At 36.2% G+C, this 26,609-nt stretch overlaps 1 protein-coding gene across 3 annotated transcripts in view; it reads left to right on the forward strand.

The window, feature by feature from the left end:
- The first annotated feature begins 1,795 nt into the window (after nt 1-1,795).
- The window catches only part of LOC129730941 (dynein light chain 1, cytoplasmic), a 35,400-nt gene continuing 10,586 nt past the window's right edge, over nt 1,796-26,609 (forward strand). Inside the window, exons 1-3 of one of the 3 annotated variants that reach the window (XM_055690609.1) lie at nt 1,796-2,617; nt 10,891-11,021; nt 14,659-14,827. In XM_055690609.1, coding sequence (XP_055546584.1) covers nt 10,966-11,021; nt 14,659-14,827 — 225 coding nt within the window. In that variant the 5' untranslated portion in view covers nt 1,796-2,617; nt 10,891-10,965. Of the gene's footprint in view, nt 2,618-7,088; nt 7,271-10,890; nt 11,022-12,993; nt 13,328-14,658; nt 14,828-26,609 lie in introns of those variants that run through there. The other 2 variants (XM_055690608.1, XM_055690610.1) reach the window with 2 other exon arrangements.

Raw genomic sequence — 26,609 nt, forward strand, 5'->3', positions numbered from 1 at the left:
GTAGAGTTCAAAAATAAACAACGCATTTTGTTGTCCCCGGCGGCGCAGCGTATTTTGCGGTACCCGAAAAATCAAATTTAATTCTGATATTTGCTGCTATACGAAACAAGAAGAAGAAGAAGAAGACAATTCAAACAGCAATTCGATTGTGTTCCACGCCCCACTGTGCGTCAACAGCGGCAATGTAGTTTTCACTTGGCTTGGCTGCACACAAATGAATATCGAGTTCTACTGCACTGATAGACGACGAGTGACCAGCGCTCTATTCATACAATGCTCGGTGCAGTACTGTTGCCTGTGCCAGTGTTTTCCTTCAAGACATCAGTTTTATTAACATTAACATATTTATTAACAGCAGAACGTAAAACTGTCTAATAGTGGAGGTGGTTACGAACTTTCCGAAAAAGCTTCACCTTCAAGACATCAAAATAGTCTAGGCTCATGGAAACTAACATTAGTTGACCTATTGGGACGGGGAGATTCTGTCAAATTTTTTTTTGCCACTGCTATACAGGATATCACAGCAGGCAGTTGGTGTCTATTCATGAAGTCTGTGCTAGGCGTGCTCGCATATGATTGGTACATTGTTGGTGAAATTTCGACCTTGAAACTTTTATTCAATTTTCACTGTTTAACAATGAAGTAATAATGACAATTGAAGAATCACAAAATTGTCCATTATTTTATCAATCCAACGACATATTGATTATTGTGATCCATCATGTGGTTACATCAGTATAGCCGTTTAAAATCTTTCATTCCGGCGTTACATCTTGGTTTTAGTTTTCGCGGAATGTATCTCGATATAGTGCGGTTAGACGTAGTCCTACGTCAAAAGGATTTTCAAACAGTGGAGTAATTAAAGTCTTGAGCAATTTTTTGTGATAAATCCAAGTTGATGTTGAAGCTCTAGAGAAAACAGCCCAACATTGCGGATTAAAAGTGAGTTTAGCATCACCAAGTAGAACACCAAGGTTGCACAACAGTTGATCCACTGTCTTGAGAGCATGCCCATCGATTTGGTAATTGAAAACTAAGGACAAATCAATTTTATCGACAGACATCAATCAATAAAGGTAACCAAAATCGCTTGTAAATGTGAGCATCATCGAGTCATCGATTAAAAGTTAAAGTATAGTATGAACAACCGAGCTCCTAAATTGCTAGACTGAGAAACACCGAAGATGTTGGTGAACTGGGACGAGAAGCATGAATCAATCTGCTCCCAAAAAACTCTATAGCACAAATGAGCACCAATTACGCTTTCTGTTTCATGTGAAAAATGCAGGTTGATGTGAAGTGCAGTAGATTTATACAACCAAATCGGCCAGGCAAAATAGAATTTATCTGAAATTCAATATTCAACTAAATTGACTACAATCCGATTTACGATTTATACTTACCCATATTTCACAACTACCCTTGAAAATGACATTATCTAGAATTTATACGCAATTATATTATGACTGTTAGTGCTATTGAACCAAAAAAAAAACACATTTTTCTAGTCTGCCCAGCATCTTGTAAATAACCCAAGGAGCTTTCCCAAAGTAAATTTGCTTTGCCTCCGCGATTAAGTTTAGAGTTTACAACCTTTCAACCATGGTCTACCACACACTCGATGCTCTTAACACGAACCAAAACAAAAATCGCTCTCTCTTTTCGCTTATGACCAACAAAACTCGCACATCCCCTCATTCCGGTAAGGTTTGCTTACACTGACGAACTTTTTGTTCTACAATTTCATTCGTGTATGTGTTAGTGCACCAGCTAACACGTCCTTTCGGATTCGAATCATATGATGATCTCGCAGCCAGCGTTGAAAATAGTTCTGTCGACGGTGTTGTAAAGATTGTACAAGTGAAAACTAGCAGTCAAGACTCAGTCAAGATTGTGTATTGTAAGCGAAGTGCAAGGACTTTTCATAAGAACAAGAGTCGATCGCATAACGAGAAGCAATTATTGACAGATTTGTATATCGCTTAGCTGAAGAACTCTTCAAGATCAAGAATTTCAGAAGTATACTTCAAGGCGTCATTACATTAACGGAACTTATTAACAAAGAGATGGCCTTTCTTCAGTAACTCTAGAAATTACAATGGAATTGAAGCTTATCAGAAATCAAAAGTGTTACGTATCAGCCACACAAAGTGGATAATAAAAGTAGTATGCTGATTATTGCTATCCGCGTGAAGGTGCGTGAGGAATCCAAGCCGAGAGAGAAAGTGAAAAGCTAGATTCGCCTGTTTGCGTGCTACCGGAGAAGCACACATTTATCTAAACGTCGCGTTCATACAGGCGATATTTTGCAATCTCTACCGCGAGAGGGAATAGTAGCGCTCGCGTTCATTCGGATACTCTCGCCCGTAAACCGGTGATAATCGGCCTTGCATCTCTCCATTTAGTGCAATTCGTGTAAAGTAGCATGTGACGTGGTGAATCCTAAAAAGCAGCAGCGTGTTTCCGTTATTCGCGGAATATAAAATACATCCTGCAGTAGAAGTGTATGCGTGCTACTGCCGGGGTTAAAACTCCCCATACCGTCCCGTGCATTCTTGTTCACTTTTGACCTTTTCGGCTTGTTATCTGTCTGCTTTCTAGTATATAAACCAACAAGGTAAGTTTCAAATTTGAATCAGAGCTCAATTATAACTATTTGCATAGCTGAAACAAACTATCTACCTATTCAAACTTTCTTATCCTTGCTGTGGTGTATCGCGTTTTCACACGATTGCATATAAGGCTAGTTTAAGAACAATGCTTGTACATATATTTAGGCGTTTGTCAGACAGATTCTGTATCGTTCACACCGCTATATTAGTTCCGCTTCCTGCTTTAGTACCTACTGTCTGATAATTTGAATATCAGCCAAATATAAGTCATTCTCAGTGGGATTTTTTTTACGACGGCATAAAATTTATTGCTGCCGTATTTGTAGTTCTTTTCTCCCAAGCATACCTTCAGACAATAGCGAACGGGAGGACCTCATGGTATCTACACTTTATTTTTAGATTATGAGAGAAACGCAAACCTCTCGTTCTGTTGCTCAAATGCGGCATGCCGCGCGACGTTATTTTATTTAATCGATTCAACTGTATGTTACTTCCATTAGTTATGCATTAAAAAGTTTAATATAATTTGAGCAGAACAGGCTCTATCCGTACCAACGAATTAGCGTGACACTGTTGAAATTTGACCCATAAACGCCAGATTCACAAACAACGGTTTAAATGTAGCTGTTTTTAAAATTACAAGTAGATGGGGCTAGTATTGTTCACATAAATAAATAGTCAAAATTTTACATACAACATTCGGATTTTTTGTTTGGACATCAGTTAATTGTTTTTTTTTTTAACCGATGATAAATGAAGAACGGGGCATAAAGGAGCAAAAAACTCAATTAGAAATATAAAGAAGGAAAAGTTTTTCAAAACAATGTGGATAGAACAACATGGTTTGTTGTTCAAGTGTGGGATCATGCCTAATTTAGTTTGGTTTGTTTTTCAAGACTACAAAGGTGCTGATATTTGTTTGGTTTTAACATGAGAAAAAAAAAAGAAGGAAGTGTTTTTGCTTTTTCTTATACTAATCGATCACCGACCTTTCAGTAGGCAATGTGTAATTTTTCTTAGATCTTCATGAGAATTCTTTGACTTTTTAATGGAAAAATTATTTTTTTTACTTCGAATTCTTACTAACTGGCAAGTTATTTTCGTTGCTGGCCTGTGGAGAATATAACCCTGGTAGTCAGAGTTGCCAATAAAATTTTCGATTTAACTGGAATAAGGCTGAAGAAAAAACTGGAAAAATCTGGATCCCAAATAAATTTAGAGAAAAGGAAAAAAAGATTGTGAAGGAGCTTTCCTGTTACGGGGATTGAACCCAGTCAGTATCAGTTTTGGATCTCAAGAGATAACTCTTCGCAGAAAAATTACTCATTTTAATCAGAACTGTCTTGTTTTGTTACATTTTGTTGAAATTATGGACTGAAAAATTCCCTCTAACAGCAACAAAATTTGAAATTACGCAATCAATCTATCTCAAAATTTAGATATAGAGCTTTTCCATTTACTTTTATATTTAAGAAAAGTGTTAACGCAACATTTCCTTCCGTTACATCAGTGAAGTTTAAATTTCAATTATTTCTGACTTCGCTACCTTTTGGTATTTAAGTCCTCTAACATTTTTTTCACTGCTACGCAACAGAAAATAAATAGAAGATTTTTTTAATGGTCTGGTAAAATCTATTTGTTTGGTTTTATCTCAACCATGTCATGCCGTCTTTTATTTGACCGTGTTTCGTGCGAGAAGATGTTATACTAAAAATGCTGTTACAGGCTGTCGAAAACCTGGTAAAAACCTGAAAAATCATAGAATGTTAGGGAATTCATTTTTTGATCAGGGAAATCAGAGAACTGATAAATATTCAGGGAAAATTTTTCAAACCAAGACGCGATTTTTTTGAGCGGCTTTTAGTGCAAAAACTGATTTTTCTCACCGCAAAAGATTAATTCGGGACATCTACTGTTGGGTTTCATATCCGATTATACTTTATTCACTGTGATTTCAGATTTGCGTTGATCTACGTTGTACTTTTTTGTGCCGAATGCTGAAAAATATCAGGGAAATTGATGTTAAATTTCAGGGAAAATCAGGGAATTATATTTTGAAAATTTATTCGCCACCCTGTGTTAAGAATTGTTATAATAATTTATCAATCTACAAAATTTCCGTTTTAAAAATATTTCCGAAAACCAATCGGAGCTTGAGTGAATAAAAAACTGGATAAAACTGGCAAATATCTGAAAAAACTGGAAGATTTTAGGAATAAACTGTTTGACTGGATCACTTGAAAAAAACTGGAGGAGTCCAGTTTAAACTGGAACATTGGCAACCCTGCTGGTAGTGCACAAAGTGACACTGAACCAAGTATTCACTTATTTGTTATTGGAAACGTCACATAACTTTACTAATTTCATAATCAAGATGGCGAATGTTGCAGATAGTTTGCTGGAAAATTTGGGTTTGCCAAGGATTCCTTGGAAGTTTTACTACGTAAGTTTATTAAAATTATAAAGATTAAAAAATAAATTGATACTATTTTTGATAGTGTGGAATTCAGCTGTATGAACTCCTGACGTTTTCGTTGGACAACTTCAAGAACAGTTTGGAGCAAAGTTACGTTGAATGAAATTAAGTTTTATTTGTAATGCAAGTTTTATTTACAATTATGTTTATTCATTATTTGAAATATACCTCAAACATTGAAATAAATGGACAAATCCAATCTCTTACATTTAATCTTTTAATTTCGGAAAAATGTGACACTTCAAACTACCAGATCGAACATTACATGTACAAGCACATGAAGTGTATTGAATGAAACCAATAATTCTTATCGTAGTAAAATACATACAAGACATGTGATTATTCCAATGAATATAACTAAAACCGTAATGTGAGTTTCTAAGTGACATGCACATAAATGCTATTGGAAAACCTACATGGAAAAGAACTATATATGTTTTCCAATAACTTTTACATGATTACTAGGCTCAGTGTGCTGCTGCGGTTAGGAAAAAAAACCATTAATGGGTACTTTTTCAACCATTTCGCCAAAAAGTGAGCCATCCCATTTAATGGGTAAACTCGATTTACCCATTAACAGGTATACCGATCAAACGTCAAAAACTGGGTATAACTTCACTTATTTTGAGAAATGATTTTTTTTAAGAAAATGGGAGAATCCATGCAGAAACGAAAATTTTGTGATTATCACTCAAAAAAGTGAAAAGAAGTGAAAGGGAATTCGATTATATTTATTTATTTGCAAATGTATAGAAATGACTCTTATTTACGAATACAGGAGTATTTTATCTGCTATCATCAATTGTCAGAATCGCAATTCTCTGCAACAAAGGAATTGCAGCCAGATAGTGGATATTCTAGACCTAATATAAGAAACTCTCACACTGTTAATTTTAATACTTGATATTACCTACTGTTTACCTTGCAACTTCTCAAACGACGCAGCATCGAGTCTCATTTTTAGTTCTTCCATGCCAATTATTGACAAATAGTGAGCAAAACAGATCGTAGAAGTAACGCGTGCGAACAAATCGACAGAGCAAACTAAAATGACACTTGAAGTATTTTTTCACCCATTAATATTTTTTTTTCTAAGAATATGTCTTCCTAATGCATACAATTTTACCAATTTCACATTTTAAATTTACCCATTTTTTACGGCCGCATATGACAGTAAAAAATGGGTACAGAATTATCCTTTACAGTCATACCACATACATCTTATGTATGTGGTCATACCTCGATATAACGTAACTCGATATAACATAACTTTTTTAAATGTATTGAAATTAAAAATGAATGATACAGCAACTGTTTTTGGGGTACAAATTGCTTCAAAAAATGTTTGTGGAATGCTTTGAAACCAATGAAACTACAGTCAAACTTGTTTTAGTGCGAAATTTGTTTTGTGCGACTTTTTTTATGCGATTAGTTTTTTTGTGCGACTATTTTTGTGCGATTTTTATTTGTGCGGTATATGAAAAAGGACACATTTTCAGTTGTAAGCTATTTATTCGTGAGTGAATCTACACTCAAAATATTTTTCACGTTATTGTTACGTGAAAGTTCCTATACCTGTTCATTTTCTGTCATTTCGCTTGATCTATGTGACAAACATAGAATCTACGTGAAAAGCATATGCATATTATGGTTTATCACGTACCATCTACGTGAAATTGACAACGTCAAGCAGAATGTATCGCGTAAATTCTCTGTGTGAAAATATCCAGAAATCATAATGGCAAAGCTGTTGTCTGATTCAGTGTCAGAATATAAAATAAAATTTCTAAAATAAAATTTTCTTTTCAGCTTTCGTCGGCGAATGTCGTAAGATTTATCAGTTTTATGTCGTTTTATTCATATACGAATTGACGAATATACCCGATAGATTTACTGCGCTTGTTGCTTGTTTCGATATTTTATGAAAACCATTTCCTGCCTCTTAAACAATGAAGAAATAATTGAAAATTTTATTTTCCATGAAACGTGATAGCTATCAGATACTCGAAAGCTTTTCACTTTACCAGTAGATGAATTCTACGTGAAACTCACATGGAATGCATATGTCTTCTGAATAAGATTCAAAGGATAACTCATCTCACCAGATCATGATGAACTCAAATGACAATCACATAAAATCTACGTGAAAATGACAGTGGAAAATATTCACGTAACTTTTCCGGTAAGTATAACGTGAACAATATTTTGAGTGTAATGATGTATTTCCAAAGTATCTGTATGTTAAGGTAGTACAAAGTAATAACTATACAAAGGTTGTAGATGAAGGTTACACATATGTTACATCAGCCATTTACACTCAAAATAATTTTCACGTTACAGTTACCGGAAAAGTTATGTGAATATTTTCCACTGCCATTTTCACGTAGATTTTACGTGATTGTCATTTGAGTTCATCATGATCTGGTGAGATGATTTATCCTGTGAATATTATTCAGTAGACATATGCGTTTCATGTGATTTTCACGTAGAATTTAACTACCGGTAAAGTGAAAAGCATTTGACTAACGGATAGCTACTACGTTTTATCAAACGTATAAATTTCGATTGTGGTTTCCCAAATTCTTAAGAGAGAAATTAGATTTCAGAATTTTTCGAAATATGTTGCTAGATAAATCACACGGGCATACAAAATTTCCAATTCGAAAAATGATTGAACGACATAAAAAATGACAAATATTAAGACATTTACCGTCGATAATTACTGTTAGCTGCTACTGTTTATGTTCAGGTAACTCCTGGATCTTTGAACTGAATCTGTGCTAAATCTGTAAGCTAAAGATTCCATGTCGAATTCTTATGGTTTTTCTTAATCTCACTCGTTGGCAAGCCATCGATGAAATCAATTTTATGTTCAGAGACCGAATTACACAACAGCTTCGCCATTTTGATTCTTGTATATTTTCGCACAGAGAGTTCATTCTGTTTGACGTTGCCAAGTTCACGTAGATACTACGTGATAAAACATAGTATGCATGTGATTTTCACGTAGATGTTATGTTTGTCACATAAATCATGAAAAATGACAGAAAATGAATAAGTACAGGAAATTTCACGTAACAATAACGTGAAAAATATTTTGAGTGTAGTTTTTCCGATTCTTGGAATGAATTGTAACGCATTACATAAGTGTTACGTCGAAAAATTACTATTTGTGCCAGTTTTACGTAGGAATCGTCACGAATCGCTAGTCTACGAAGGAAACCGGTTGAAAGGATTAGTGAGTTTAATAAAGTTACGTTTATCAATCTGATGTTTTCAAATTCTTCTAAAGGTATTCTAAATCATATGATATGCATCACTAATGCTGATTTGGAGCACCCATGAGATTTATCTTTTCTGACATGTGAGTTAAGAAAATAAACTAAAAAAATTAGAACCTTAATTATTTGGTGTCTGGAACGAATGCAAAAAAATATTCAGAAGTAATACACATGGTTTATTTTGTGCATGTGTTCTTCCTCAACATCGTTTGAAATTCAACAGGGACTTTTTTTCATCTTCTGATATTCACGGTTCAGAAACCACGAGCCCAGGAGATGTAGATCCTGGATCCAACTCACTAGTTTGCAATTGTTTTATATTGGGTATTTCGGAAAGTTTCATGCTTTCATACACCCGAACTTTGCGTCGGAAATTCTCACTCCTTAAAGCTTTTTTTTCATTTACGTGGAGTATCCATGTTCCATCTATTTTTAATTGACCACTCGATATCGCGCGTTATTGGCACTTACGAAAAAATGTAATGCGTTTTCTATATGCATTTAAAACACTACATCGTAGCACTTACGGTAGCCCTTTAAGCGCATATTTTGCTCTCAGAAATACTAGTTTAGCATAATGCCCTAAACATTAAAAAACGTGATATAAAGCTATTTGGCGTTAACAAGGATGAATTAGTGTCAATAAAATGACCTCTCCTAATGTTTATAGTTACTTGGGTTTTGTGCGGTCCCTATCCCTCGCACAAAAACAGGTTTGACTGTAATGCGAAAATTGTCCTAAATCGCCATTAGAAAGGTTTAAAAATACTAATAGGTGATGGGAGATAGGTTTACACGCATCCTTTAGTAACAATTCACAGTCTTGCATCAATAAAAAATTTTTTTTTTGCTTATTGAAATTTTCTCTAAATGGGCATAAGAAAGGTTTAAAAATACTGATAGGTGATTGGAAATAGGTTTTCGTACATCTTTGAGTAACATCAACAGTCTTGCATCAATTAATTTTTTTTTGCTTGTTAAATTGTCCTATTGTGTCTGCGATCGAGCAGTTTCGTAACTCAACTGTCACCAGCCAAGTTTTACTTGTATGCTCGCCTCGTGACTGGAGGTGAGGCGAGTTGCTCGCCTCGTCTTCTGTTAGGGAGTCCTATAATGACTCATTTGCAGCCCTAGCACTCTTTCCACGGCATCCATCTTTTCTCCGGAAATCCACCTCTGATAGTTTTTAAAATGTTTAAAATGGTAAAAATTTAAACAAAAAGGGTAAAACACAATAAGTTTGTGTTCGATCCGACGGGGTGAAATATGAATTTTTCAGCTACTCATTTGTTTCAAAAATTTGTATGTGGATAAGTTTTAAGCATTAAAAGACATCGTTAGAACGAATACAAATTTTTGACGTATATTTCTATTAAAGTCACAGTATTAAAGCCTGTATTACACTCTTTGACCGAGCATCAAATATTTGTCATTTTTTGACAGATAAAAATTTGGTCAAATATAATTGTTTGTCACTCTCCAATTTTAACATGGGGCAAACACGGACAAACAACAACCATGATGTCAAATAAATTTGACCATTATGTCAGAAGGTCAAATATTTGACCATTAGACAAAGAGTGTACTACAGGTTTAACACTCCTCAGCTGTAGAATCAATTTGCTTAAGTTTCACGTCTTCTTACCTTTTGTAACAATACTTATGTTAGAAGAAGTTTATACCTCCCAGCTGGTCTCGAGGTACGATGCCGATCTAACAAGCCAGTCGTCGTGTTTTTGAAACCCGATTCAGGAAAGGGACTGTTTGTGTCAACTGGATCGTAGCGCTAGCCCCGGAATTGGGTTGTTTAGCTATGCCAGTTTTTTGTATCATTTGAGAGAGCTGCATTTTCTAAGCAAAACGTGATTTTTGAAAAAAAACATTATATCGTTGTCCTTCGGTTTTAAAATCACGAATTAAATCTGCTCGAAACCTACTCGAAACATCACGTTTTGCTCAGAAAAATTATACTCTTTCAGCTGATAAATATATAAAAATCTGAAATCCTTAAATAGCTGAACAACCCAATTGTCCTGTATAACGGTTGGCTGCGAAGTCTGTGTCGAATGAACAGAAGGTCAAATTCCGAAACGGAAGTACTCAATTGCTTTGCTTTGCTTATGTTTGAAGAAAAGTGTCCCCGTGAAATAAAATAATTGTCAATTTTTATTCCAGGATACAATGGTATTAAATAATTCAAGATACCGTACGGTGACTTTTCGCTATATACTATCAAAACAATAAGTTTTTGTAAGTTAGTTGTATTGGGATATTCACACCTAACGGTACCATTATATAGTTGAATATGTTCTTTGCCAGATTTCTAATTGCGTGCCAGACAAACAAACAAATTCCGCAATTTTCCTCAGTACTTTTGTTCGTAAGAATGACTTATTGCCAAACTTTTTATTTGCATTTTATCAGATAATATTTGAAACCTAGAGGCATTTCTGTTCACACCAAAACTCTATATAAAATTTAGTTTAACTAATTTGTATTTTTTTTTTCGTGCCGTTTCCAGTTAACATTGGAATGGTCTTCCGTTACGGCTGTGTTTGTTATCGAATTTTATCACTGCAGTGAAAAATATGACTTCATGAGCAATACCGTCAAGGCAACCTTCTCCGAACACATCAAGATCAAAATTCGCTGGTAAGTATGTGTCATTTCTATTAGTTCAACAATCAGAATAAAAAAATGACATGACATTGTTTTGAAATAAATAATTGAAAATTTGAAAAACTGACAAAACTTCAGACTAAAGAAAAGCTTCTGCCACACTCGAACATGTTTACAATGATAACTACACCACAATAGTTGTAAGCTAAGACAAGACGTGACAGCTGGTCACCGTTACATTCAACCAATTTGAACCGGCTGCTGATTGGCTGAATTCGATAACGCAATCGTCACGTAGAAAATACAACCAGGTTACTTTTCACTGTAAAGCAGTGATGCTGGAGAGTCATAATTTAGCTATTATAATTGTTCATAAATAATGATGCAAAAGTATGCAAGGTACATGATATTACCGAGTAATGTATTTCACTGTTAGAACTTTAAAAATGCATTGATTAATCGTTTATTACTATTTCGGTTGAAGTCTAAGAAATTTAGGAAGAAAAAATTTGGGTACCAAGAAAATTAGGAAGAAAAAATTTGATAGTTGAAGTATGCTTTATTGAACATAAAAAAATAAATAAGAATTGAGTTTTATTCGCCTATATATTGCAATTTTAATTTGTTTTATTTTCATTGACCTGCAGAAGTTGTTAAAAATAATCAGTCTGGCATCAACGGTATGGAACGTTAAAAAAAATTTCGACGGGGATGACGGCCGTTACGAAAAGAAAAATAAGAAGCCAGCTGTCGCGTCTTGTCTTAGGTTATAAGTACTGGTCGCAGTGGTACAATCCCGAAAAAAACATCAGAACAACCTTAAAAGTTACTGTAATTGTACATAGTTATACCATAATTTAACTATATTTTTGCATTGTAAATACATAAATTTGACATTAAATATCATTGTCCAGAATAATAAAAAAACATGGTTTTTGCTATTTTTACCATGAAAAAGAGGGGTTATTATGTATCTTAACAGCGTTTTTTCAGGAATTTTTCACATACATTTAGAAGTCACTGACAATGTTTTTCATGGTAAAGTTATTGTCGGTGGAAAATTCAACAACAAAAAACGTTGTTAAAACTTGGTAATGACAAAAATCGTTTGCAGGCTTAAGTAAAAATACAATGTTTTTTATGGTTGCAATAAAAAACATTGGCCATTTACTGTTCCCACCGCAAAATACATCGTAATTTTTTTTTCGGGATGCCCCCAAGAAGGAAACATCAATATCCTAATATTTATATGTCTTAGACAACGAAAACAGTTATTGACATATCAAAAAAAGACTTCTGATGTATGAATTCTACAGCATTGAGAAAAGATAGAAATTTGTTTGACGTTTGAGATTGTGTTATTTTTTCTGTAATCTCGCAAAACTAGCTGTTTATTCTTTAAACGTCTCCGTTATTCGAATTTAAATAAAACGATATATCTTTTTATTTCAATGAACTGTCACTTATGTGCTGTATAAGAAATAATTTCGAATTTCATCTTAAGTTTTTACGCTACTTACTAATATAGCGTAATTACCAAAAGCACAAATAAAATAGCCCGCGCACCATACAGTGAAATTACTTGGAATGCTCTTGAAACGCTAAAACCCAAATTTTAATCTGTTTGTAAGTAGTTTGGAAGGAATCATAAATCAACAAGGAGATGCAAAAACAAGCCGAATATGTTTATAAATTTAGGTTTGTGCGCTTCAAGAGAATTTACCTATTTTTTCATACGTTGTTTTGATGTCTTTCAACCGTACAACTAAAGACTGCACAATCAGCATGATTTCGCTTTCTTTTAATTTTTCTCAAGCAAAATTTTGTCGTGCACACATCTTCCCTGCAGTGTTGCAGCATCGACAAACAGTAGCGCAACATAAATGTTCGGCTTTCTGAGCAGTTCGTCTCGCATGCTCCAATACCGGTTTGTTCGGTGTTTGGTGCCCTGTACCGTTTGCTGTTTTCGCATGCACGCGACATTCGGCTGCCAGAAACCGCCTGCCAGAAACGACCTGCAGTGAAAACAGCATAGCAAAGGAGGATCAAAAGTGTTCAAGTTTCGCAGTAGAACAGAAGCAGTGTTCAACGGCAGAAGAAAATTTTTAGCAAAAGTGTGTTATTTTGTGAGATCCTGGCAGGCGACGAATTCAATTACGATTGCTTCTATCGTGGCGGTACGGAAAGTATTCGGTCGTTTTAAAAATTTTGGAAAATACGGGTGAAATTTCTGCCGGAACTTCTGTTGGTCCTAAGTGGAAATCGAGGTGTAAAGGAGCTGTGAAATTGTGGATTATAGGAATAGACACACTCGTTTAGTGGAACCACATTTGCGGCAGGTAAGGATAACCAGAGAAACGTTCAGGGCGGCTTGTGGAAGTGGAAAAACTAAGTAGAACTGGGGCTCTGGGAATTCTTTCGTGCAACGGAATAATCATATAGGTTCCTCTCGAAAATGCTAGAAACATGGTTCAGCTTTGAGATATACTGGTATTTGCTGTTGCGGTTCACCATCGAGGTTGATAACGCTTGCATAGTTTTTCGGGAATAGCGCCTCTTGAGAGTCCCAGGATTTTGCGAAGGCTTTCAGCTTAATTCATCTACTAATACATTCAAGGTCATTCCCGGCATGACTGTCGTTCTCGCGGTTAGCAGCAGATCATGGTTGCCAGAAAGTTAAGGTCGCTTACTGTTCCTTTTAAAAATAATCGAAAAAATAAGGAACTGGTAAAATGTTTAATTTACGTTGAAATTATTGTGGCTAAATATGGCCATATCCAGTATTATTTATTTACTTGTACTTATCAAAAAACTGGAAATTGTTTAAATAATTTTTAAATTGAATACGTGTGTTCTCAGTTTCAATAAAAAATCGATTCACGGGTCCTGGGTCACTAGTTCGGTTGTACACTGTGATAAAACCAATGATCATTACCTTTGATCGTTTCCCATAAGCCTTACAAGCTACAATTAGCCTGAACTGACTAAGCAGTTTTTTTTTGTTTCCTTTCGACGTGTTTGTCCGATCCAGCTATATTCGATATTCTGTAATAACTTTAATTGATTGTCGAAAACATCGACGATAGAGTTTCAAGCTAAAAATACTACAACTGATAAAAAAGATTGGTTGCATTTTGAAGACTGTTTTAACTGAAAATTCTATAACTAAGATTCCACTCCTATTCAATAAACTATGCGATTGGTCGTTTCTTTATCGCCATTACCCTACGTTTGATCGTAAAATCCTCGTAACGAACTTTTTTACTTCGGTTTTATTCGATAGACGCAATCCGGGTATTCCCAACATGAATCGGTAATTGACTTTGAACACGCAAAACTAATTTACCGTCAGTTGTTTGGCTTTGTGGGAACTGATAAATGTTCTCCGAATCCATCGTGTGAATGAGAGCGAAAGTTTGCTTAGTGGGAGTTGCCAGCTGTGCTGTAAATTGGAGTGGAAGAGTTTTCTCTAGTGAATCTTCACTTTCATCCGGCACTGTTATTTTCTAGTTGATCTACTTACTGTGCATTCTCGCTAGCGATATAAAAATGTTTTTATAAAAATATCCATATCTGTGTAAATTTGAAGCTCCAGAAAAAAAAATCTTACAGTGTTGATAACTTTGCGGTGATATTCATAATCTTATTGGCATATCGCGTATCGTTTCAGGTCATCACCTTCCACATCGTCCCCTAGCAGTAGATCGAACAGCAAAACTCGGGCTACCAAAATGAGTGATCGCAAGGCAGTGATTAAGAACGCCGACATGGGCGAAGAAATGCAGCAGGATGCGGTGGATTGTGCGACACAAGCCCTGGAAAAATATAACATCGAGAAGGTACGTATATCCCCTACTTTCTATTGAGGAGAAGCCATCATCAATCACTTATCAATTAGTGCTCTAATGGGTGGTAATGCACCACGTTTCTCACAGAACAAGGTTTTGATGTCAGGGTAAATTAACAAACTGTATAATTGCAATCTAATAACAGTTATCATAAAGTTTTGCGTTATTGTGCATGGCATTGTAAACAAGGTACAAGCCGATCGTCACTGGGGGCAGTGTGACTGAGTTGGATGCTGGATTCTGTCAACACAGCGGGAAAGTCTGTCTCCGTTCCCCTTTTATACAACAAAAATTCATACTACCGAGTTGCCCACGCAAGTGCCGAAGAGGAAATTGCGTTATTTTTTTTTCCTCTAGCATATCCTTTCTGTTCTATTAAAATAGATCGCTTATGCAAGCAAGGTCAGCAACCATCAACCATCAGCGGTACGGCTGAAACAGATGGAAAATGCTGACGGGATGCGCTTGTAATAAATTTAAATTATTTTTAGCCCCTTTATTTCATCACCCGGCCCCGGTTCTTTTCTTTCATCGTGTTGCTTTCTCTCAGTGTATTATGTTGTGGGTTATACGGCTTTTGTGCTAAAACACCATTGATAAAAAAACAATACAGTAACGAAGTAACACCTGTGGTAGGTGGCAAGTGCTCCTTTAACAGTACGCTCCATCTGATCAGGTGTTAGACACCTGTAAGCCGCACCTTGACATTCTGTTTCAGGGACTATGCACAATTCACATGTCCCACACGTTAAGGATGGACCGGGATATTTTTTTTTTCGAGACATAGAACAAGGGCAGTACGTTTTTTGTAATAACATAATAAATATAATAATGAAGTAAATTTGGAAATGTTAAGCTTGAAAACATGAACAAATAATTTAGTTTGGTGGTTCATTGCTTAGTATTACATATTTCACTACAGCAGTTTGTGGCCAGAAAACGTTGGGAAACTGGTATTTATGCTCGGTTTTGCTTCGTTCTGTAAGACTGAAGCTTATACCGAGTTGTGTGCTGGAGAATCTAAACTATTAATAGATCTTTTTGTGTAGTCCATTCAACTAATTTCACCGATGACCGATGTTCGTTTTCGGTTGCCACTGCAAGGAAACCGTTTTCGTAGGGTAGAGCGTAAAGTCTGTTATCGAACAGAAAGCATTAAAATTCCTGTTTTTATTTTTGAAGTGGATACCTTATTTGAGTGAGTTACATCAGCTGAAATCTGTAGCTCAGTTAATCGCATCGAATGTTGTTTTGCTATTCACTCGCTTTTAATTGCTTCAATTCTGGCGGAGAAAGGTGACCGAATGAATTCATCTAAAACAATCTTGATAAATCTGCAGCTGCCGCAATAGAGATGTACGCGAAGGATGCCAACGTTTATTCTTCTCTTAGCACGCCGTTCTGTCGCTAGGACTAGTGTTTTTAGCCTGAAGCTTTTTGTTTTGAAAGAAAGAAAAAGGGCAATGAAAAATCGGATGCCCAGCAATAGTGTTTGCTGTTAATGTCACTGATATTATGGATGGCATTTCTATATACTCTTCTTGTACTCACATTCATTTTACTACGTGTGGTTATATAAGATATACTGTGGTACGGATTCTTACGTTCCAGATAGGGCTTTTGTGAGCCTTTATTTGACACCAAATGTCCTATAAAGTGAATGCTTAAGCTGTTCTCTTGATAGTGATGCATGCACACAAGAAAAAAAAGAAGATTACTGAACTGTGATGTAAATTTTTATAAATTATAAGATTTTTGTCTGATAGAGTCAAATTTAACAATCTATCTTTTTGATATATTTTACTAATTAACAGTGTCGCTTTCTAGTTCAAAATTAACTCAAGAAAAGAGAGAGAGACAGTGTGAGTGTTGATTGAAGGCCCTCACTCAATGCTAAAGCTATTTAAATGTGTGCTCATTTTTCTCGACAGATCGGCATTTATTGCTGGAAAATGGTCGCGGTGCCGGCCGACTACCGGGGGACATGTAAAAAAGATGTTGCCGCTGTATGTCGTAATGGTGGAAATGGCACCGGTTACGGTACTGTGCTGAATGTTTTTTTTTTACATCAGCTTATTTATTTCAACCCAGCTGGGCTTGTCCGTTTATGATTTAAAATAACAGAAGGAAATTGTGGGCAATTTCCTTTTTTATGAAAATCTTCTATATTTGAAACCTCACAGGCTAGACTGCTGTTTTATGATTGAATTGTTGATTTGGTACGATTTAGGTTGTGTTTTTTGCGGTTTTCTCTATGTTGGTTCGCTTTTTACTCATGTCAAAGCACTCAATATCAATATGAATTCTATTCAAAAGGGGGATGAACATTAACTTAACATTTTTCTGAATAAACATTCATTAGAATTTATGTTTTTTTCTGTTCTCTTACCCTAGCGTATATTCGTTTTAACATCGACGGTGTAATTCTCTAGGGTTTTATTAGAAACAAATGTAGAAATCCATCTGCTTAATATTCTTTAAACCTTCGATTGTCAACCTTACGTAAGACCTCGCTACAAGCTGAAATATTTGGTTGACTGAGATAGAACTTAAAGGACTGAATTTGTTGAGATTGTTGTAAAGGTTGTAAACGATGATTTTGCTGCTAAGAAAGATTGCTTGTGGTATTCGTTTTTCATGTTCTGTTCTATGATGTTAACAAACAAAGTTTGACACACTCATTATTTTGCAAACAAAGCGAGAATATGTTGTGTCAAATTTTCTCGTATTCGTTTCCGTTTGTAGCAAACAGCTTTGGTCAGGTAATGACTGAAAGAATAGACGATAAACCGTTCACTCAGTAGCGGTGTATCTTTTATCAAAGTGATAAATCATCAGATAAGAGAAACGATGATTGTTTATTTTCAGATTGCTTTCTCAAACTTTAGACTTAAGAAGGTCATTGTTCTTCTGCGTAGTACCCCAGTTATATATCAGCATGTAACACCGTGGCGACGTTTGGATGCTGAAAAACAAGTACACTCAACGTAGTTGAGATTATAAATAGACTTGATTTTGTTTTTTTGGAAAAATAGAGACAGATTATTAGATACTTGCCAGCTTCTGTTATCAATCAATCCAAATTGGCGTTCAAATCAATACACAACAGTTAATCAATGCTGATGCTATTAAGTTTCTGTCTTGATTAACACATTCGATGGGATGATTACTGAGTTTACGTCAATGTATACCCATTCGCCTACCGAATCGAACAGGTGGTGAAGTGAGATTTCTTGTTCGAAAAGATTCTTCGCAAGCTAGTTCGCGGAAAGTATCCCTTTCCGTGAAAGTCAGCTTTATTATAATGGCGTCGTCTGCTAGCTGACAGGAGCGCTTATTGATGACGTAGCGGATATGATTCTGAGAGAAATTCATCAATCACCAGCGCAAATGTGATGATGAGGAAAATGGTTACCAAACTACGAGGTCCGTAGCCAAGGTAAGATTACTATGAAATTCAATAATTCAAGTGCTTTATCATGGTTGCTGTCGAGCCGTACCAGTAGCAGTGATGAATGCTGTTCATGCAAATGTATGTAAATTTAAGTGCTCTCACAAAGATATGTACCGATTCATAGATGTGCGACACCTCTTTGAAGTAGTTAAGAAAGACTTGGTTTCACGGTTCAAGATAATATTCCAAATCGCTCAACGAAATTTAAAAAAATAAAATATTTTGAAAACAAGGCACACGAACTTGTTGGTGGTGTTGCACAAATTTACGTTAAATAGATAACGTTTGATGGTTGAAGTGATTTTTGAAAGTTGATTGAACCTGACAATGTACTTGTTCGAGTCTAAATCTTATTGTTTTAAATCACTTTTATTCCTCTGCTGGATTTGTTAGAAAAAATGTTTTGGAAAAGGTTCGAGGAACAGAAACGTAGAAAATCATTTTGTAATGTCAAGCTATTAAACGCAATCATTTATCAACAGTCATGGTTTGCGTTTTTTCCGCTACAACAATTTCTAGTTAGAATACCTATACATATCTATGCATTTTCCCTCTAACGACCCACTGGGGTGAAGCCACGCGCTTGGATCGATAATAGAATTTCACGACCAGCATAATTCAAGACCGAATTGCAGCAGTAAACCGTCTTTGAATATATCTATTTGATTTCTCCTTCAAGTTCGAGTCGACCTGCCTGGCAGTCGCGAAAGCAACGAGCGACCCTTTCTAACTGCGCTGTTACGAAAAAGAAGTAGACCACCACAGTCCACAGGAGGAAAAGGCGGTTTATTGGAAGGGGAGGTGCACTAATACGGGAGGCATCCGAAGTACCTTGTACCGATACAGCCGCCTTTCGAAGATAGTAAAAACCTAACAACCAGTATGCTTTTGTTTGGTTCCCATAAACAAATAAATTGCACAACTCATTCGCTAAGTTTTGAGGTAAAATTTTCCTTAGTCCCGTTTCTCCAGAAATGAAGAGGTACGAGGCGTATCCAGGCAGTTAGTTTGTTTATTACCAGAAAGAGCACAAGGGTGTTTTAGGTGGGGTGTGGTATTATTATCCATGCTGTGACATATTGGGAGCGCTTGATACGAAAGTTAAATACAGAACGTGGACAAATGATTAAATCGCATGGCTGCTACTACAAAACCATAATGCTCTACCCAACACACTGAAAATAATTTCGTTGGACTGAATGGAATGGTTCGTAAAGAAAATCAGAAAATTTCAGTATGTAAATGAGCACTAGAACATAATGCTCCAGTGTCGAGCCATTTACATAATAAACCAATTCGTCGAGACTTCCAGTTGCGCAAGGATACACATGGAGCGCTTTTGATAAACTTATTTACTCGCCCAATGGGTCAATGGTATGTGAGTCAAGGACGGATCAAAGAGGTACAACATCGGCTGATGAAAGGTTCACTGCAGTTGGAATGTGTCTGGATGTAAATTTTCTTTCTCCATCGTCTCCGGTGTCGAACTCTATAGATTTTCCGTGACCGGAAGGGGAAAAGTATATAGCATCGATTTTTTGTTGTTGTTTCTTTGCTTCCTTCATTAGCATGGATAGAGTTTCGCAGGAAATTAGCTCTTATTTTATTTTGCTTTATTTTCTTCTTTAAGAAAATACGATAAGATTCTAAATGTATAATTTAAAGCTATATATTTTGGTCCTATCAGTCATCTAAAATATAATCCTCATCAGTTTCAGAACGAACAATACTCTATTCTACAACCAGATTACCGTTTGACGTTTCTCAAGCGCAATCGATCAAGCCACCGAATACTTTAGCGCTGACTAACAATAGAGCAGTTTCAGTGGCACTTCGCTTTCATGCAAATTAGGCGTTTTCAATTTTTCCGAGTGGGTGGCATCCTTTCACGATCGATTTCCTACAGAAGAAAGTAGAAACGGCACCAACTTGACGTAAATGTGCGATACACCATCAAAGAACTAACAAACTTAATATTCACGCTTGCGAGTAGATCTTTCGTGAACAGTAACGTTTTGAACTTTAGCTTTGTCATTTGATAAAGAAAATCGAGTTAAAAGTGTTAGAAAACAAAATGAGCAACATCACAGTAAAAGTGTTAACAAGCATGGGTTCGTTTTCACATGCAAACCGTAAAGTTTTCCTCACCAGTTATATTCCCATACCATACGTACTCACCTGTTGGCAGATACATTTTCTGTTGTAGCCGTGTCTGAAAGGAGAAATTTTCTGCGCACATGGGGTCGACATGTTTGTGCAGTTTTCCACATTTAATTTGCAAAAGTGTCAACTGGAGCAGACTGTGCGTCTAAAGAGCTGCAGTAGCCAATTAAAACTAATAACCTGGGCCGGGGATGTCTCGACGGTAGAATGCTGGCAAGCACCGGTAGAAGTCACGCATGTTTTGATGCGGTTTTATTATTGTTACCACAGCCAAGGCGCTGCCAATCCCGTGCGAGACCTGTAGTTATAGTTTTCTAAAGGGGAGTAAAACTTTCACACAGCATACTTTGGCAGCAATCGCATGTGTACGATCCGTGCTAGTTACGGCTTCACTGTTCTTCTTGCTTGGCGACGAAAGTTATGACTCTGGCGTTTGCCTACCAAACAGAAATACGTTTGCTAAGAATCAAGAGTGTCGTGAAACAAGCAAATTCTTTGGTTGAAGAGTTTCGCACAAAAGTTTGCAGAATTTGTTGAATTGTTAACGGCATACAAAATTCACGCTATCCAGTAGATTCCGTTTCAATTCAACGAATAATTGCATGTATACTTGAGTTTTGCTGTAATATATAGGATGAAAAATTCCAAAAAATTAAATAAAAAACGTCGTACAAAGCAGGGTATTTCCATTTTTTTTTTGTTCATCTATAATTTATTTGACACGGCACAAATACAATTTAATGTTTAACGGCGCCAATTATATCTGGTAGCTTACTTTCTAAAGTATCTTAAAAACTAAAAGCAAATTTTTTATCCTCGCTGCCGACTACGAGCTGAAACTAAATGTAACTTAAAGCTATAATATATTGCATTAAAAGCACTGGTTTGCTGTATGATGGTTTTCATTGCCATAGGTAAGCACATGTTCCGCTGCTGGGCCAAGATATTACGGACTGGCATATTGGGTTGTCTCCCTCGGGACCTGAGAGTATCGTGCGGGTCTAGTTGCTGTTTCCGGATCCGGGGTCTTAATGTGTTCTTGTCGTTTGGTTGGATGTAGGCGGAAGGGAATAAGTATTCCCACTTGGAACTGATGAAAAAAATGTAAATTATGAGAATATTGAGGAGAAAAGCTCAAATCAATTACTGTTATGTACCAAAACAAGTTTAAAGAAACAGTGGTTTAGCATGCGCGACGAGTTCGTGTACCTGGGCTCACTGGTAACTGCCGACAACAATACTAGCAAAGAAATTCATTGGAGGAAATTGCGCATCCTTTGGGCTCCGGCGCCCTTGTGTTCTTCTAGAGGAAGGTGTAGCGTACCATCATTGGTGCAGATGTAGAACGGGACGGAACGAAGAACGAATAACGAACTGCAGGAGCTGGTAGAGGAGCCATCTATCGTCCATATCGCTAAGATTTACGGATTGCGGTGTGCTGGGCATGTCGTAAGTATGTCGGCCGACAGCCCGGTAAAAATGATTCTTGAAATCAGTCCGCCAACAACGAGACGAAGAGGTGCACAGAGTAAAGTTTTTCGACCGATATAAAAAGCATGAAACTTCCGATGTCTGAACCAATTATGACACCAATTGTCCTTAAAACTAACGAAACTGGGAGATCTGCTGTTGTTTCTGAAAAAAAAATTGTTTCAAAGATCGCCTTTCCTGGCTGTCAAAAAATTTTCGAGCTTTGAAACTATTCCAGAATGTCAATTTAAAATAATTTTTTTTGAGCAACACCATACCTTGAATTTTTATGCATTTCATTGACATTTGGCTTCAATAAATTTTGATTTTGGTTATTTCATGAGAAATAGTTGATCTGTATGAAATTTTTGTGTGTATATTTTCATCAAAAAAGTGAAACTTTGACCGCTTTAAGGTATGTGGACTCGATGTTCGATTGAGCTGAAATTTTTATGGTGACTTTTTTGGAGAATACGATGCACGGCGTGTCCGAAGGGGCAAACTTAAATGCACCTCGGGTTTCTCTTCACCAAAAGTGAGATCAGAATCTAAGCCAGGTTTCTGAAAATGACTGTCTTTCCGTGACAGCAAATTTTAAACTAATTGCACAGCTCTTCCTGCACCCCAAACGTTCGGTACACAGTCCAACAGCCACTGATGACAGCACACACATGCAATGCCAAAGGGGCTGTTATCAGTAATGCCACATATACAGATTTATTTTTTGCGTATTGCATACAAATATCTGTATATACAGATTACGGATTTTCTGAAAATAATACTGAATTATACAGATTTTTCTGGTTTTCATGAGGTCGCGAATCGAACTTCTTGATTTATTTGAAACACGAAAATGAACTCAAATGATATTGAGCGTGTTGAAGGTTCTATTATATTTCTGTGTTACGCTTAAGCGTGTGCATAAAAAAGTCACTGGATAAATGTTAAACATACTATATTGCGTTTTTTCTATACAGGAATATGTCCAGTGCATATGCAGATTTTTATACAGATTTTTTGAAATTTCACCAAGGTGATAAGATTTTCTGAACTTCGAAATACAGATAAAAATGTGGCATCCCTGGCAGTTATTTTTCATCTCCTTATGAATGTTGGTTCTTCCAAGCTATCGTTAATGACAGCGTTTACAGCGCGAAATTCTTCGGCACAAATCCAAGCGGGCTGTCAGATGATTATGATTCACGAGAGTAAGGCCGATACTATAATGTAAGCGGGGCAGTGTGAAACACGTTTTTTCTCGTATCAACAATGGGAAAATATATAAATAATTTGTTTCGTGTTCACAATGGCATCGGCCTATGAAAAATAAGAAAAGCGAGTGCGTGTCCAATATAATCGATGACAGTCAACAGCGCAGGCCAAACCAACAGGACATCCTCAAAATGAACAAAACTAGGCTATCATGTTTGAACGAACCAAATACATGCGTAAGAATAGGCTGTTATGTGCACTACAACCTGTGCTACAACACAGCTTCGTTGCCTGTGTAAGCTTGAGCTGTATGTGAGCTCTCATGAATATCTTTTTCGTGAGGCTGTTAGAATAAAAAGAGAACAGTCGTCAGTATATTGTCACCCCGCAGTCCTTTTCCGAAGCCTGGTCTAAGGTTTTAAATAAAAGGTGTTGAAAATATTCTTTAAGGTAACTTGAATGAACTGAGTTTGAAATTTTTTTTCATAATTTTTGTCCATTTATGGAGACGCTAGGTACATAAAAAAATGGTTTGGTAACGATATAAACAATGGTTATGTGAAAAAGATATGATTATGATAATGGAATTTTCTTTATTATGGTTTCATATGTGGCTGCTATGAGGCAACGCGTGTCAGGAACTTAAAGATTCATCCATGTTTTAGGAAAATCTTGGTGAAAAATTTCAATAGTTTTTTCAGAACATCGTCCCAGTTCTTCATTTAGTGTAAAGCGACACTCCATCACTTAAAATTTTATAATGTGAAACTTCGGACTTTTGGATATCCTGAAGCGGACCAGCTTTCGCAAAAACCATCGATAGATTTATGATATCTATTTATAAGCTTTGTTCCGAAGAACAACAATAAAAAAGACAGTAGGTTTAGTCGAACTATTTTGTTTTTATCTATGACTATAATGGTTTTACTATACTATACTGGTTCTGTAGTAACAATGAACGTAAATTGCTATTCCGGTTGAAGACGGGGTTATCAGGGATGGGCGAAAGGCTCACGAAAATAAGCCACGGTTTGAGTGCCCCAAAACAGACCTCAATTCTAATTCGATATATTCTGATTTCGATCTATGTTAATGTTATCATAATACAAATCTTGCGTTACGCATTTTACACTTTTGTTGAGCGAATCAGTTTGAAATGAGAAGACACATTGATTGATCCCCTCAAATTAATAAAACTTACCTTGACTATTGGTGAAACTTAACTTGATCTTTTGTTGACTTGTTTCGAATGGCTTTCAAGACCAAAAATGATGTTGAAAATTTCCAGGCTGCATCGGAAGATTGTACTTGCCTTGTGTTCAACCGCTTTTCTAGGTCATACTGGAGTCAAACAATCATTGCAAGTTTTGACAAACGAGTGTTCCTTTGTCTGTCCCTCTCATGCATTGTTTGTATCGTTACCTTATTACAGTCATACCTCGATATAAGGTATCCTCGATATAACGTAACTCGATATAACGTAACTTTTACCTCGATATAACGTAACTTTTTTCAATTTCCCAAAATTGAAGCACAAAAATTATTTTTGAGGTGTATAGTGTTCCGAATAAATGTTTTAAGTAAGTTTTGAAACCAATAAGTACCGTAAAATGGGGTAAAATTGACATTTATTTTTCCAATCTTTTGTGACTGGTTATATTGGTCTACGAAAATTGTCTTAAAGGGACATAAGAAGGGTTTATATATACTTTTAGTTGAAGGGAAATAAGTTTTTGTGCACTTTCGAGTAACCATAAAGAATTTTGCAGCAATAAAAAAATATTTATTTCGTGCTTCGATATAACGTTACTCAATATAACGTAACGAAAATAAAAATAAAGTTGCCTTATATCGAGGTATGACTGTATTTGTTTCAATGTATCTAGCGTTACCATAAATAATAAAAAATGGTCAAAAATAAAAAAAAACTTATTCTATTTAAGTTTTACTGGGTAGAATAATTTCAAACAGCTCTAATTTGAAAGCTTATACCCTAAACTAACTTTTGGCGAAGCGAAACCCGAGGTGCATTAGAGCTACATAATATGCCGATTCTGCCACTGCGTACGATGCTTTTGATGTCTACTGCCAAGCGAAATTCGAAGGTTAAATTTCTGCACTTATAACCAGTAATGCCGAGCCCTAATTTCGGAAAAAAGGTTAAGATCAAAGGCGCAGGCGAGGGGGGGGGGGACCTAAGCCCTTACCCCTTTCCGTCTGGTTTGTATGCTTAAGTGTCGACTGTGCTGGGAAAGAAATGTCTAATTGACTGATGCCAAAAACCTCGAGGGTTGCACTGCTAGATTTTCAATTCGCGCCACTAACGTCCAGAGAGACGTAGTCGTACGTCAAAAATGTGAAACTTTGACCGCTCTGAGGCACGACTTGTCGAAGTCCGACGCCCTACTGCTACACGAAATTCGAAAGTGAAAATTTTCCCATATCTATATTTCATTGTCTCCAAGCACAAAAATTTTCAAATCTTCAAGATAGCTCATGATCTTGATGTTTCATACATTTCGAAAACATTTGGTACGAAATTCGAGAAGTCTCCTTCTAGTCATTCGAGTCATTGTGAAATTACGTAACCTAAGTTCCAAATCATTATGGGTATTCATGTCGCTTGACATGAAGACCCCTATTATCTTAAATCGACTGTATCTTGTTTCTCCGGGTTGAAGGGTATAAATCGAGGTTATATTTCGCATTGTCGTGTGTGGGCCTCAATACTATACTGTATACTGTACAAGTAAAAATTCAAAACCTATTAAAAAAACCAAATCAGTTATTCTGCATCCTATGTTCTAAACGCATATTTTGCGCTTGAGCTCGACGACCGCACATTTCGTACTTGCTCTTCCGTGATGGATCTGAGCACACAGAACCACGTATATGGCAACTTGGGATTAGTTAACTCTCTTCAATGGACAACAATTCAGTAACTTCCGCTTTGTATAGATCCATAACGGCGCCAGCCACGTCCTTATTACGAAGGCAAGCGAAATTATATATTGCGTAGTCGTTAGATTAATCACGATATTTATCGACAAAACGAAACCTACTCCGATTTGCACCCTATGTTCTAAACACGTATTTGTATAAAATACTCAAAATTACACAATGAATTTGAAAGCCCTATACTATTTACTTTTAGTTACTATTTGAATGAAAAAGTCACTTATGTCACTATTATTTTACTCCGAGTACGCTACTAGTCCTGGATTTGTGAATTATATAACCAGCCAGATTTACTTCGTCTTACCGTATTATATTTTTCACTTTTGTTAGTTCTAGAGAAACATTTCAAAAGGTCCTATCTGCTTTAATCGATTTTTTGATCGATCACTTTCATTCAATCACCACAACTTATTAAATACCTTTTATGACATGTTATTTGCACAAGTTGATAGCGGAGGGATCACTCTAGCATTCTGAATGAAAACCACGGATAGGAAAGTAACTAGAGCTGAAATA

The sequence above is a fragment of the Wyeomyia smithii genome, chromosome 3 (genome assembly GCF_029784165.1).
Source record: "Wyeomyia smithii strain HCP4-BCI-WySm-NY-G18 chromosome 3, ASM2978416v1, whole genome shotgun sequence".
NCBI classification, from domain to species: Eukaryota; Metazoa; Arthropoda; class Insecta; order Diptera; family Culicidae; genus Wyeomyia; species Wyeomyia smithii.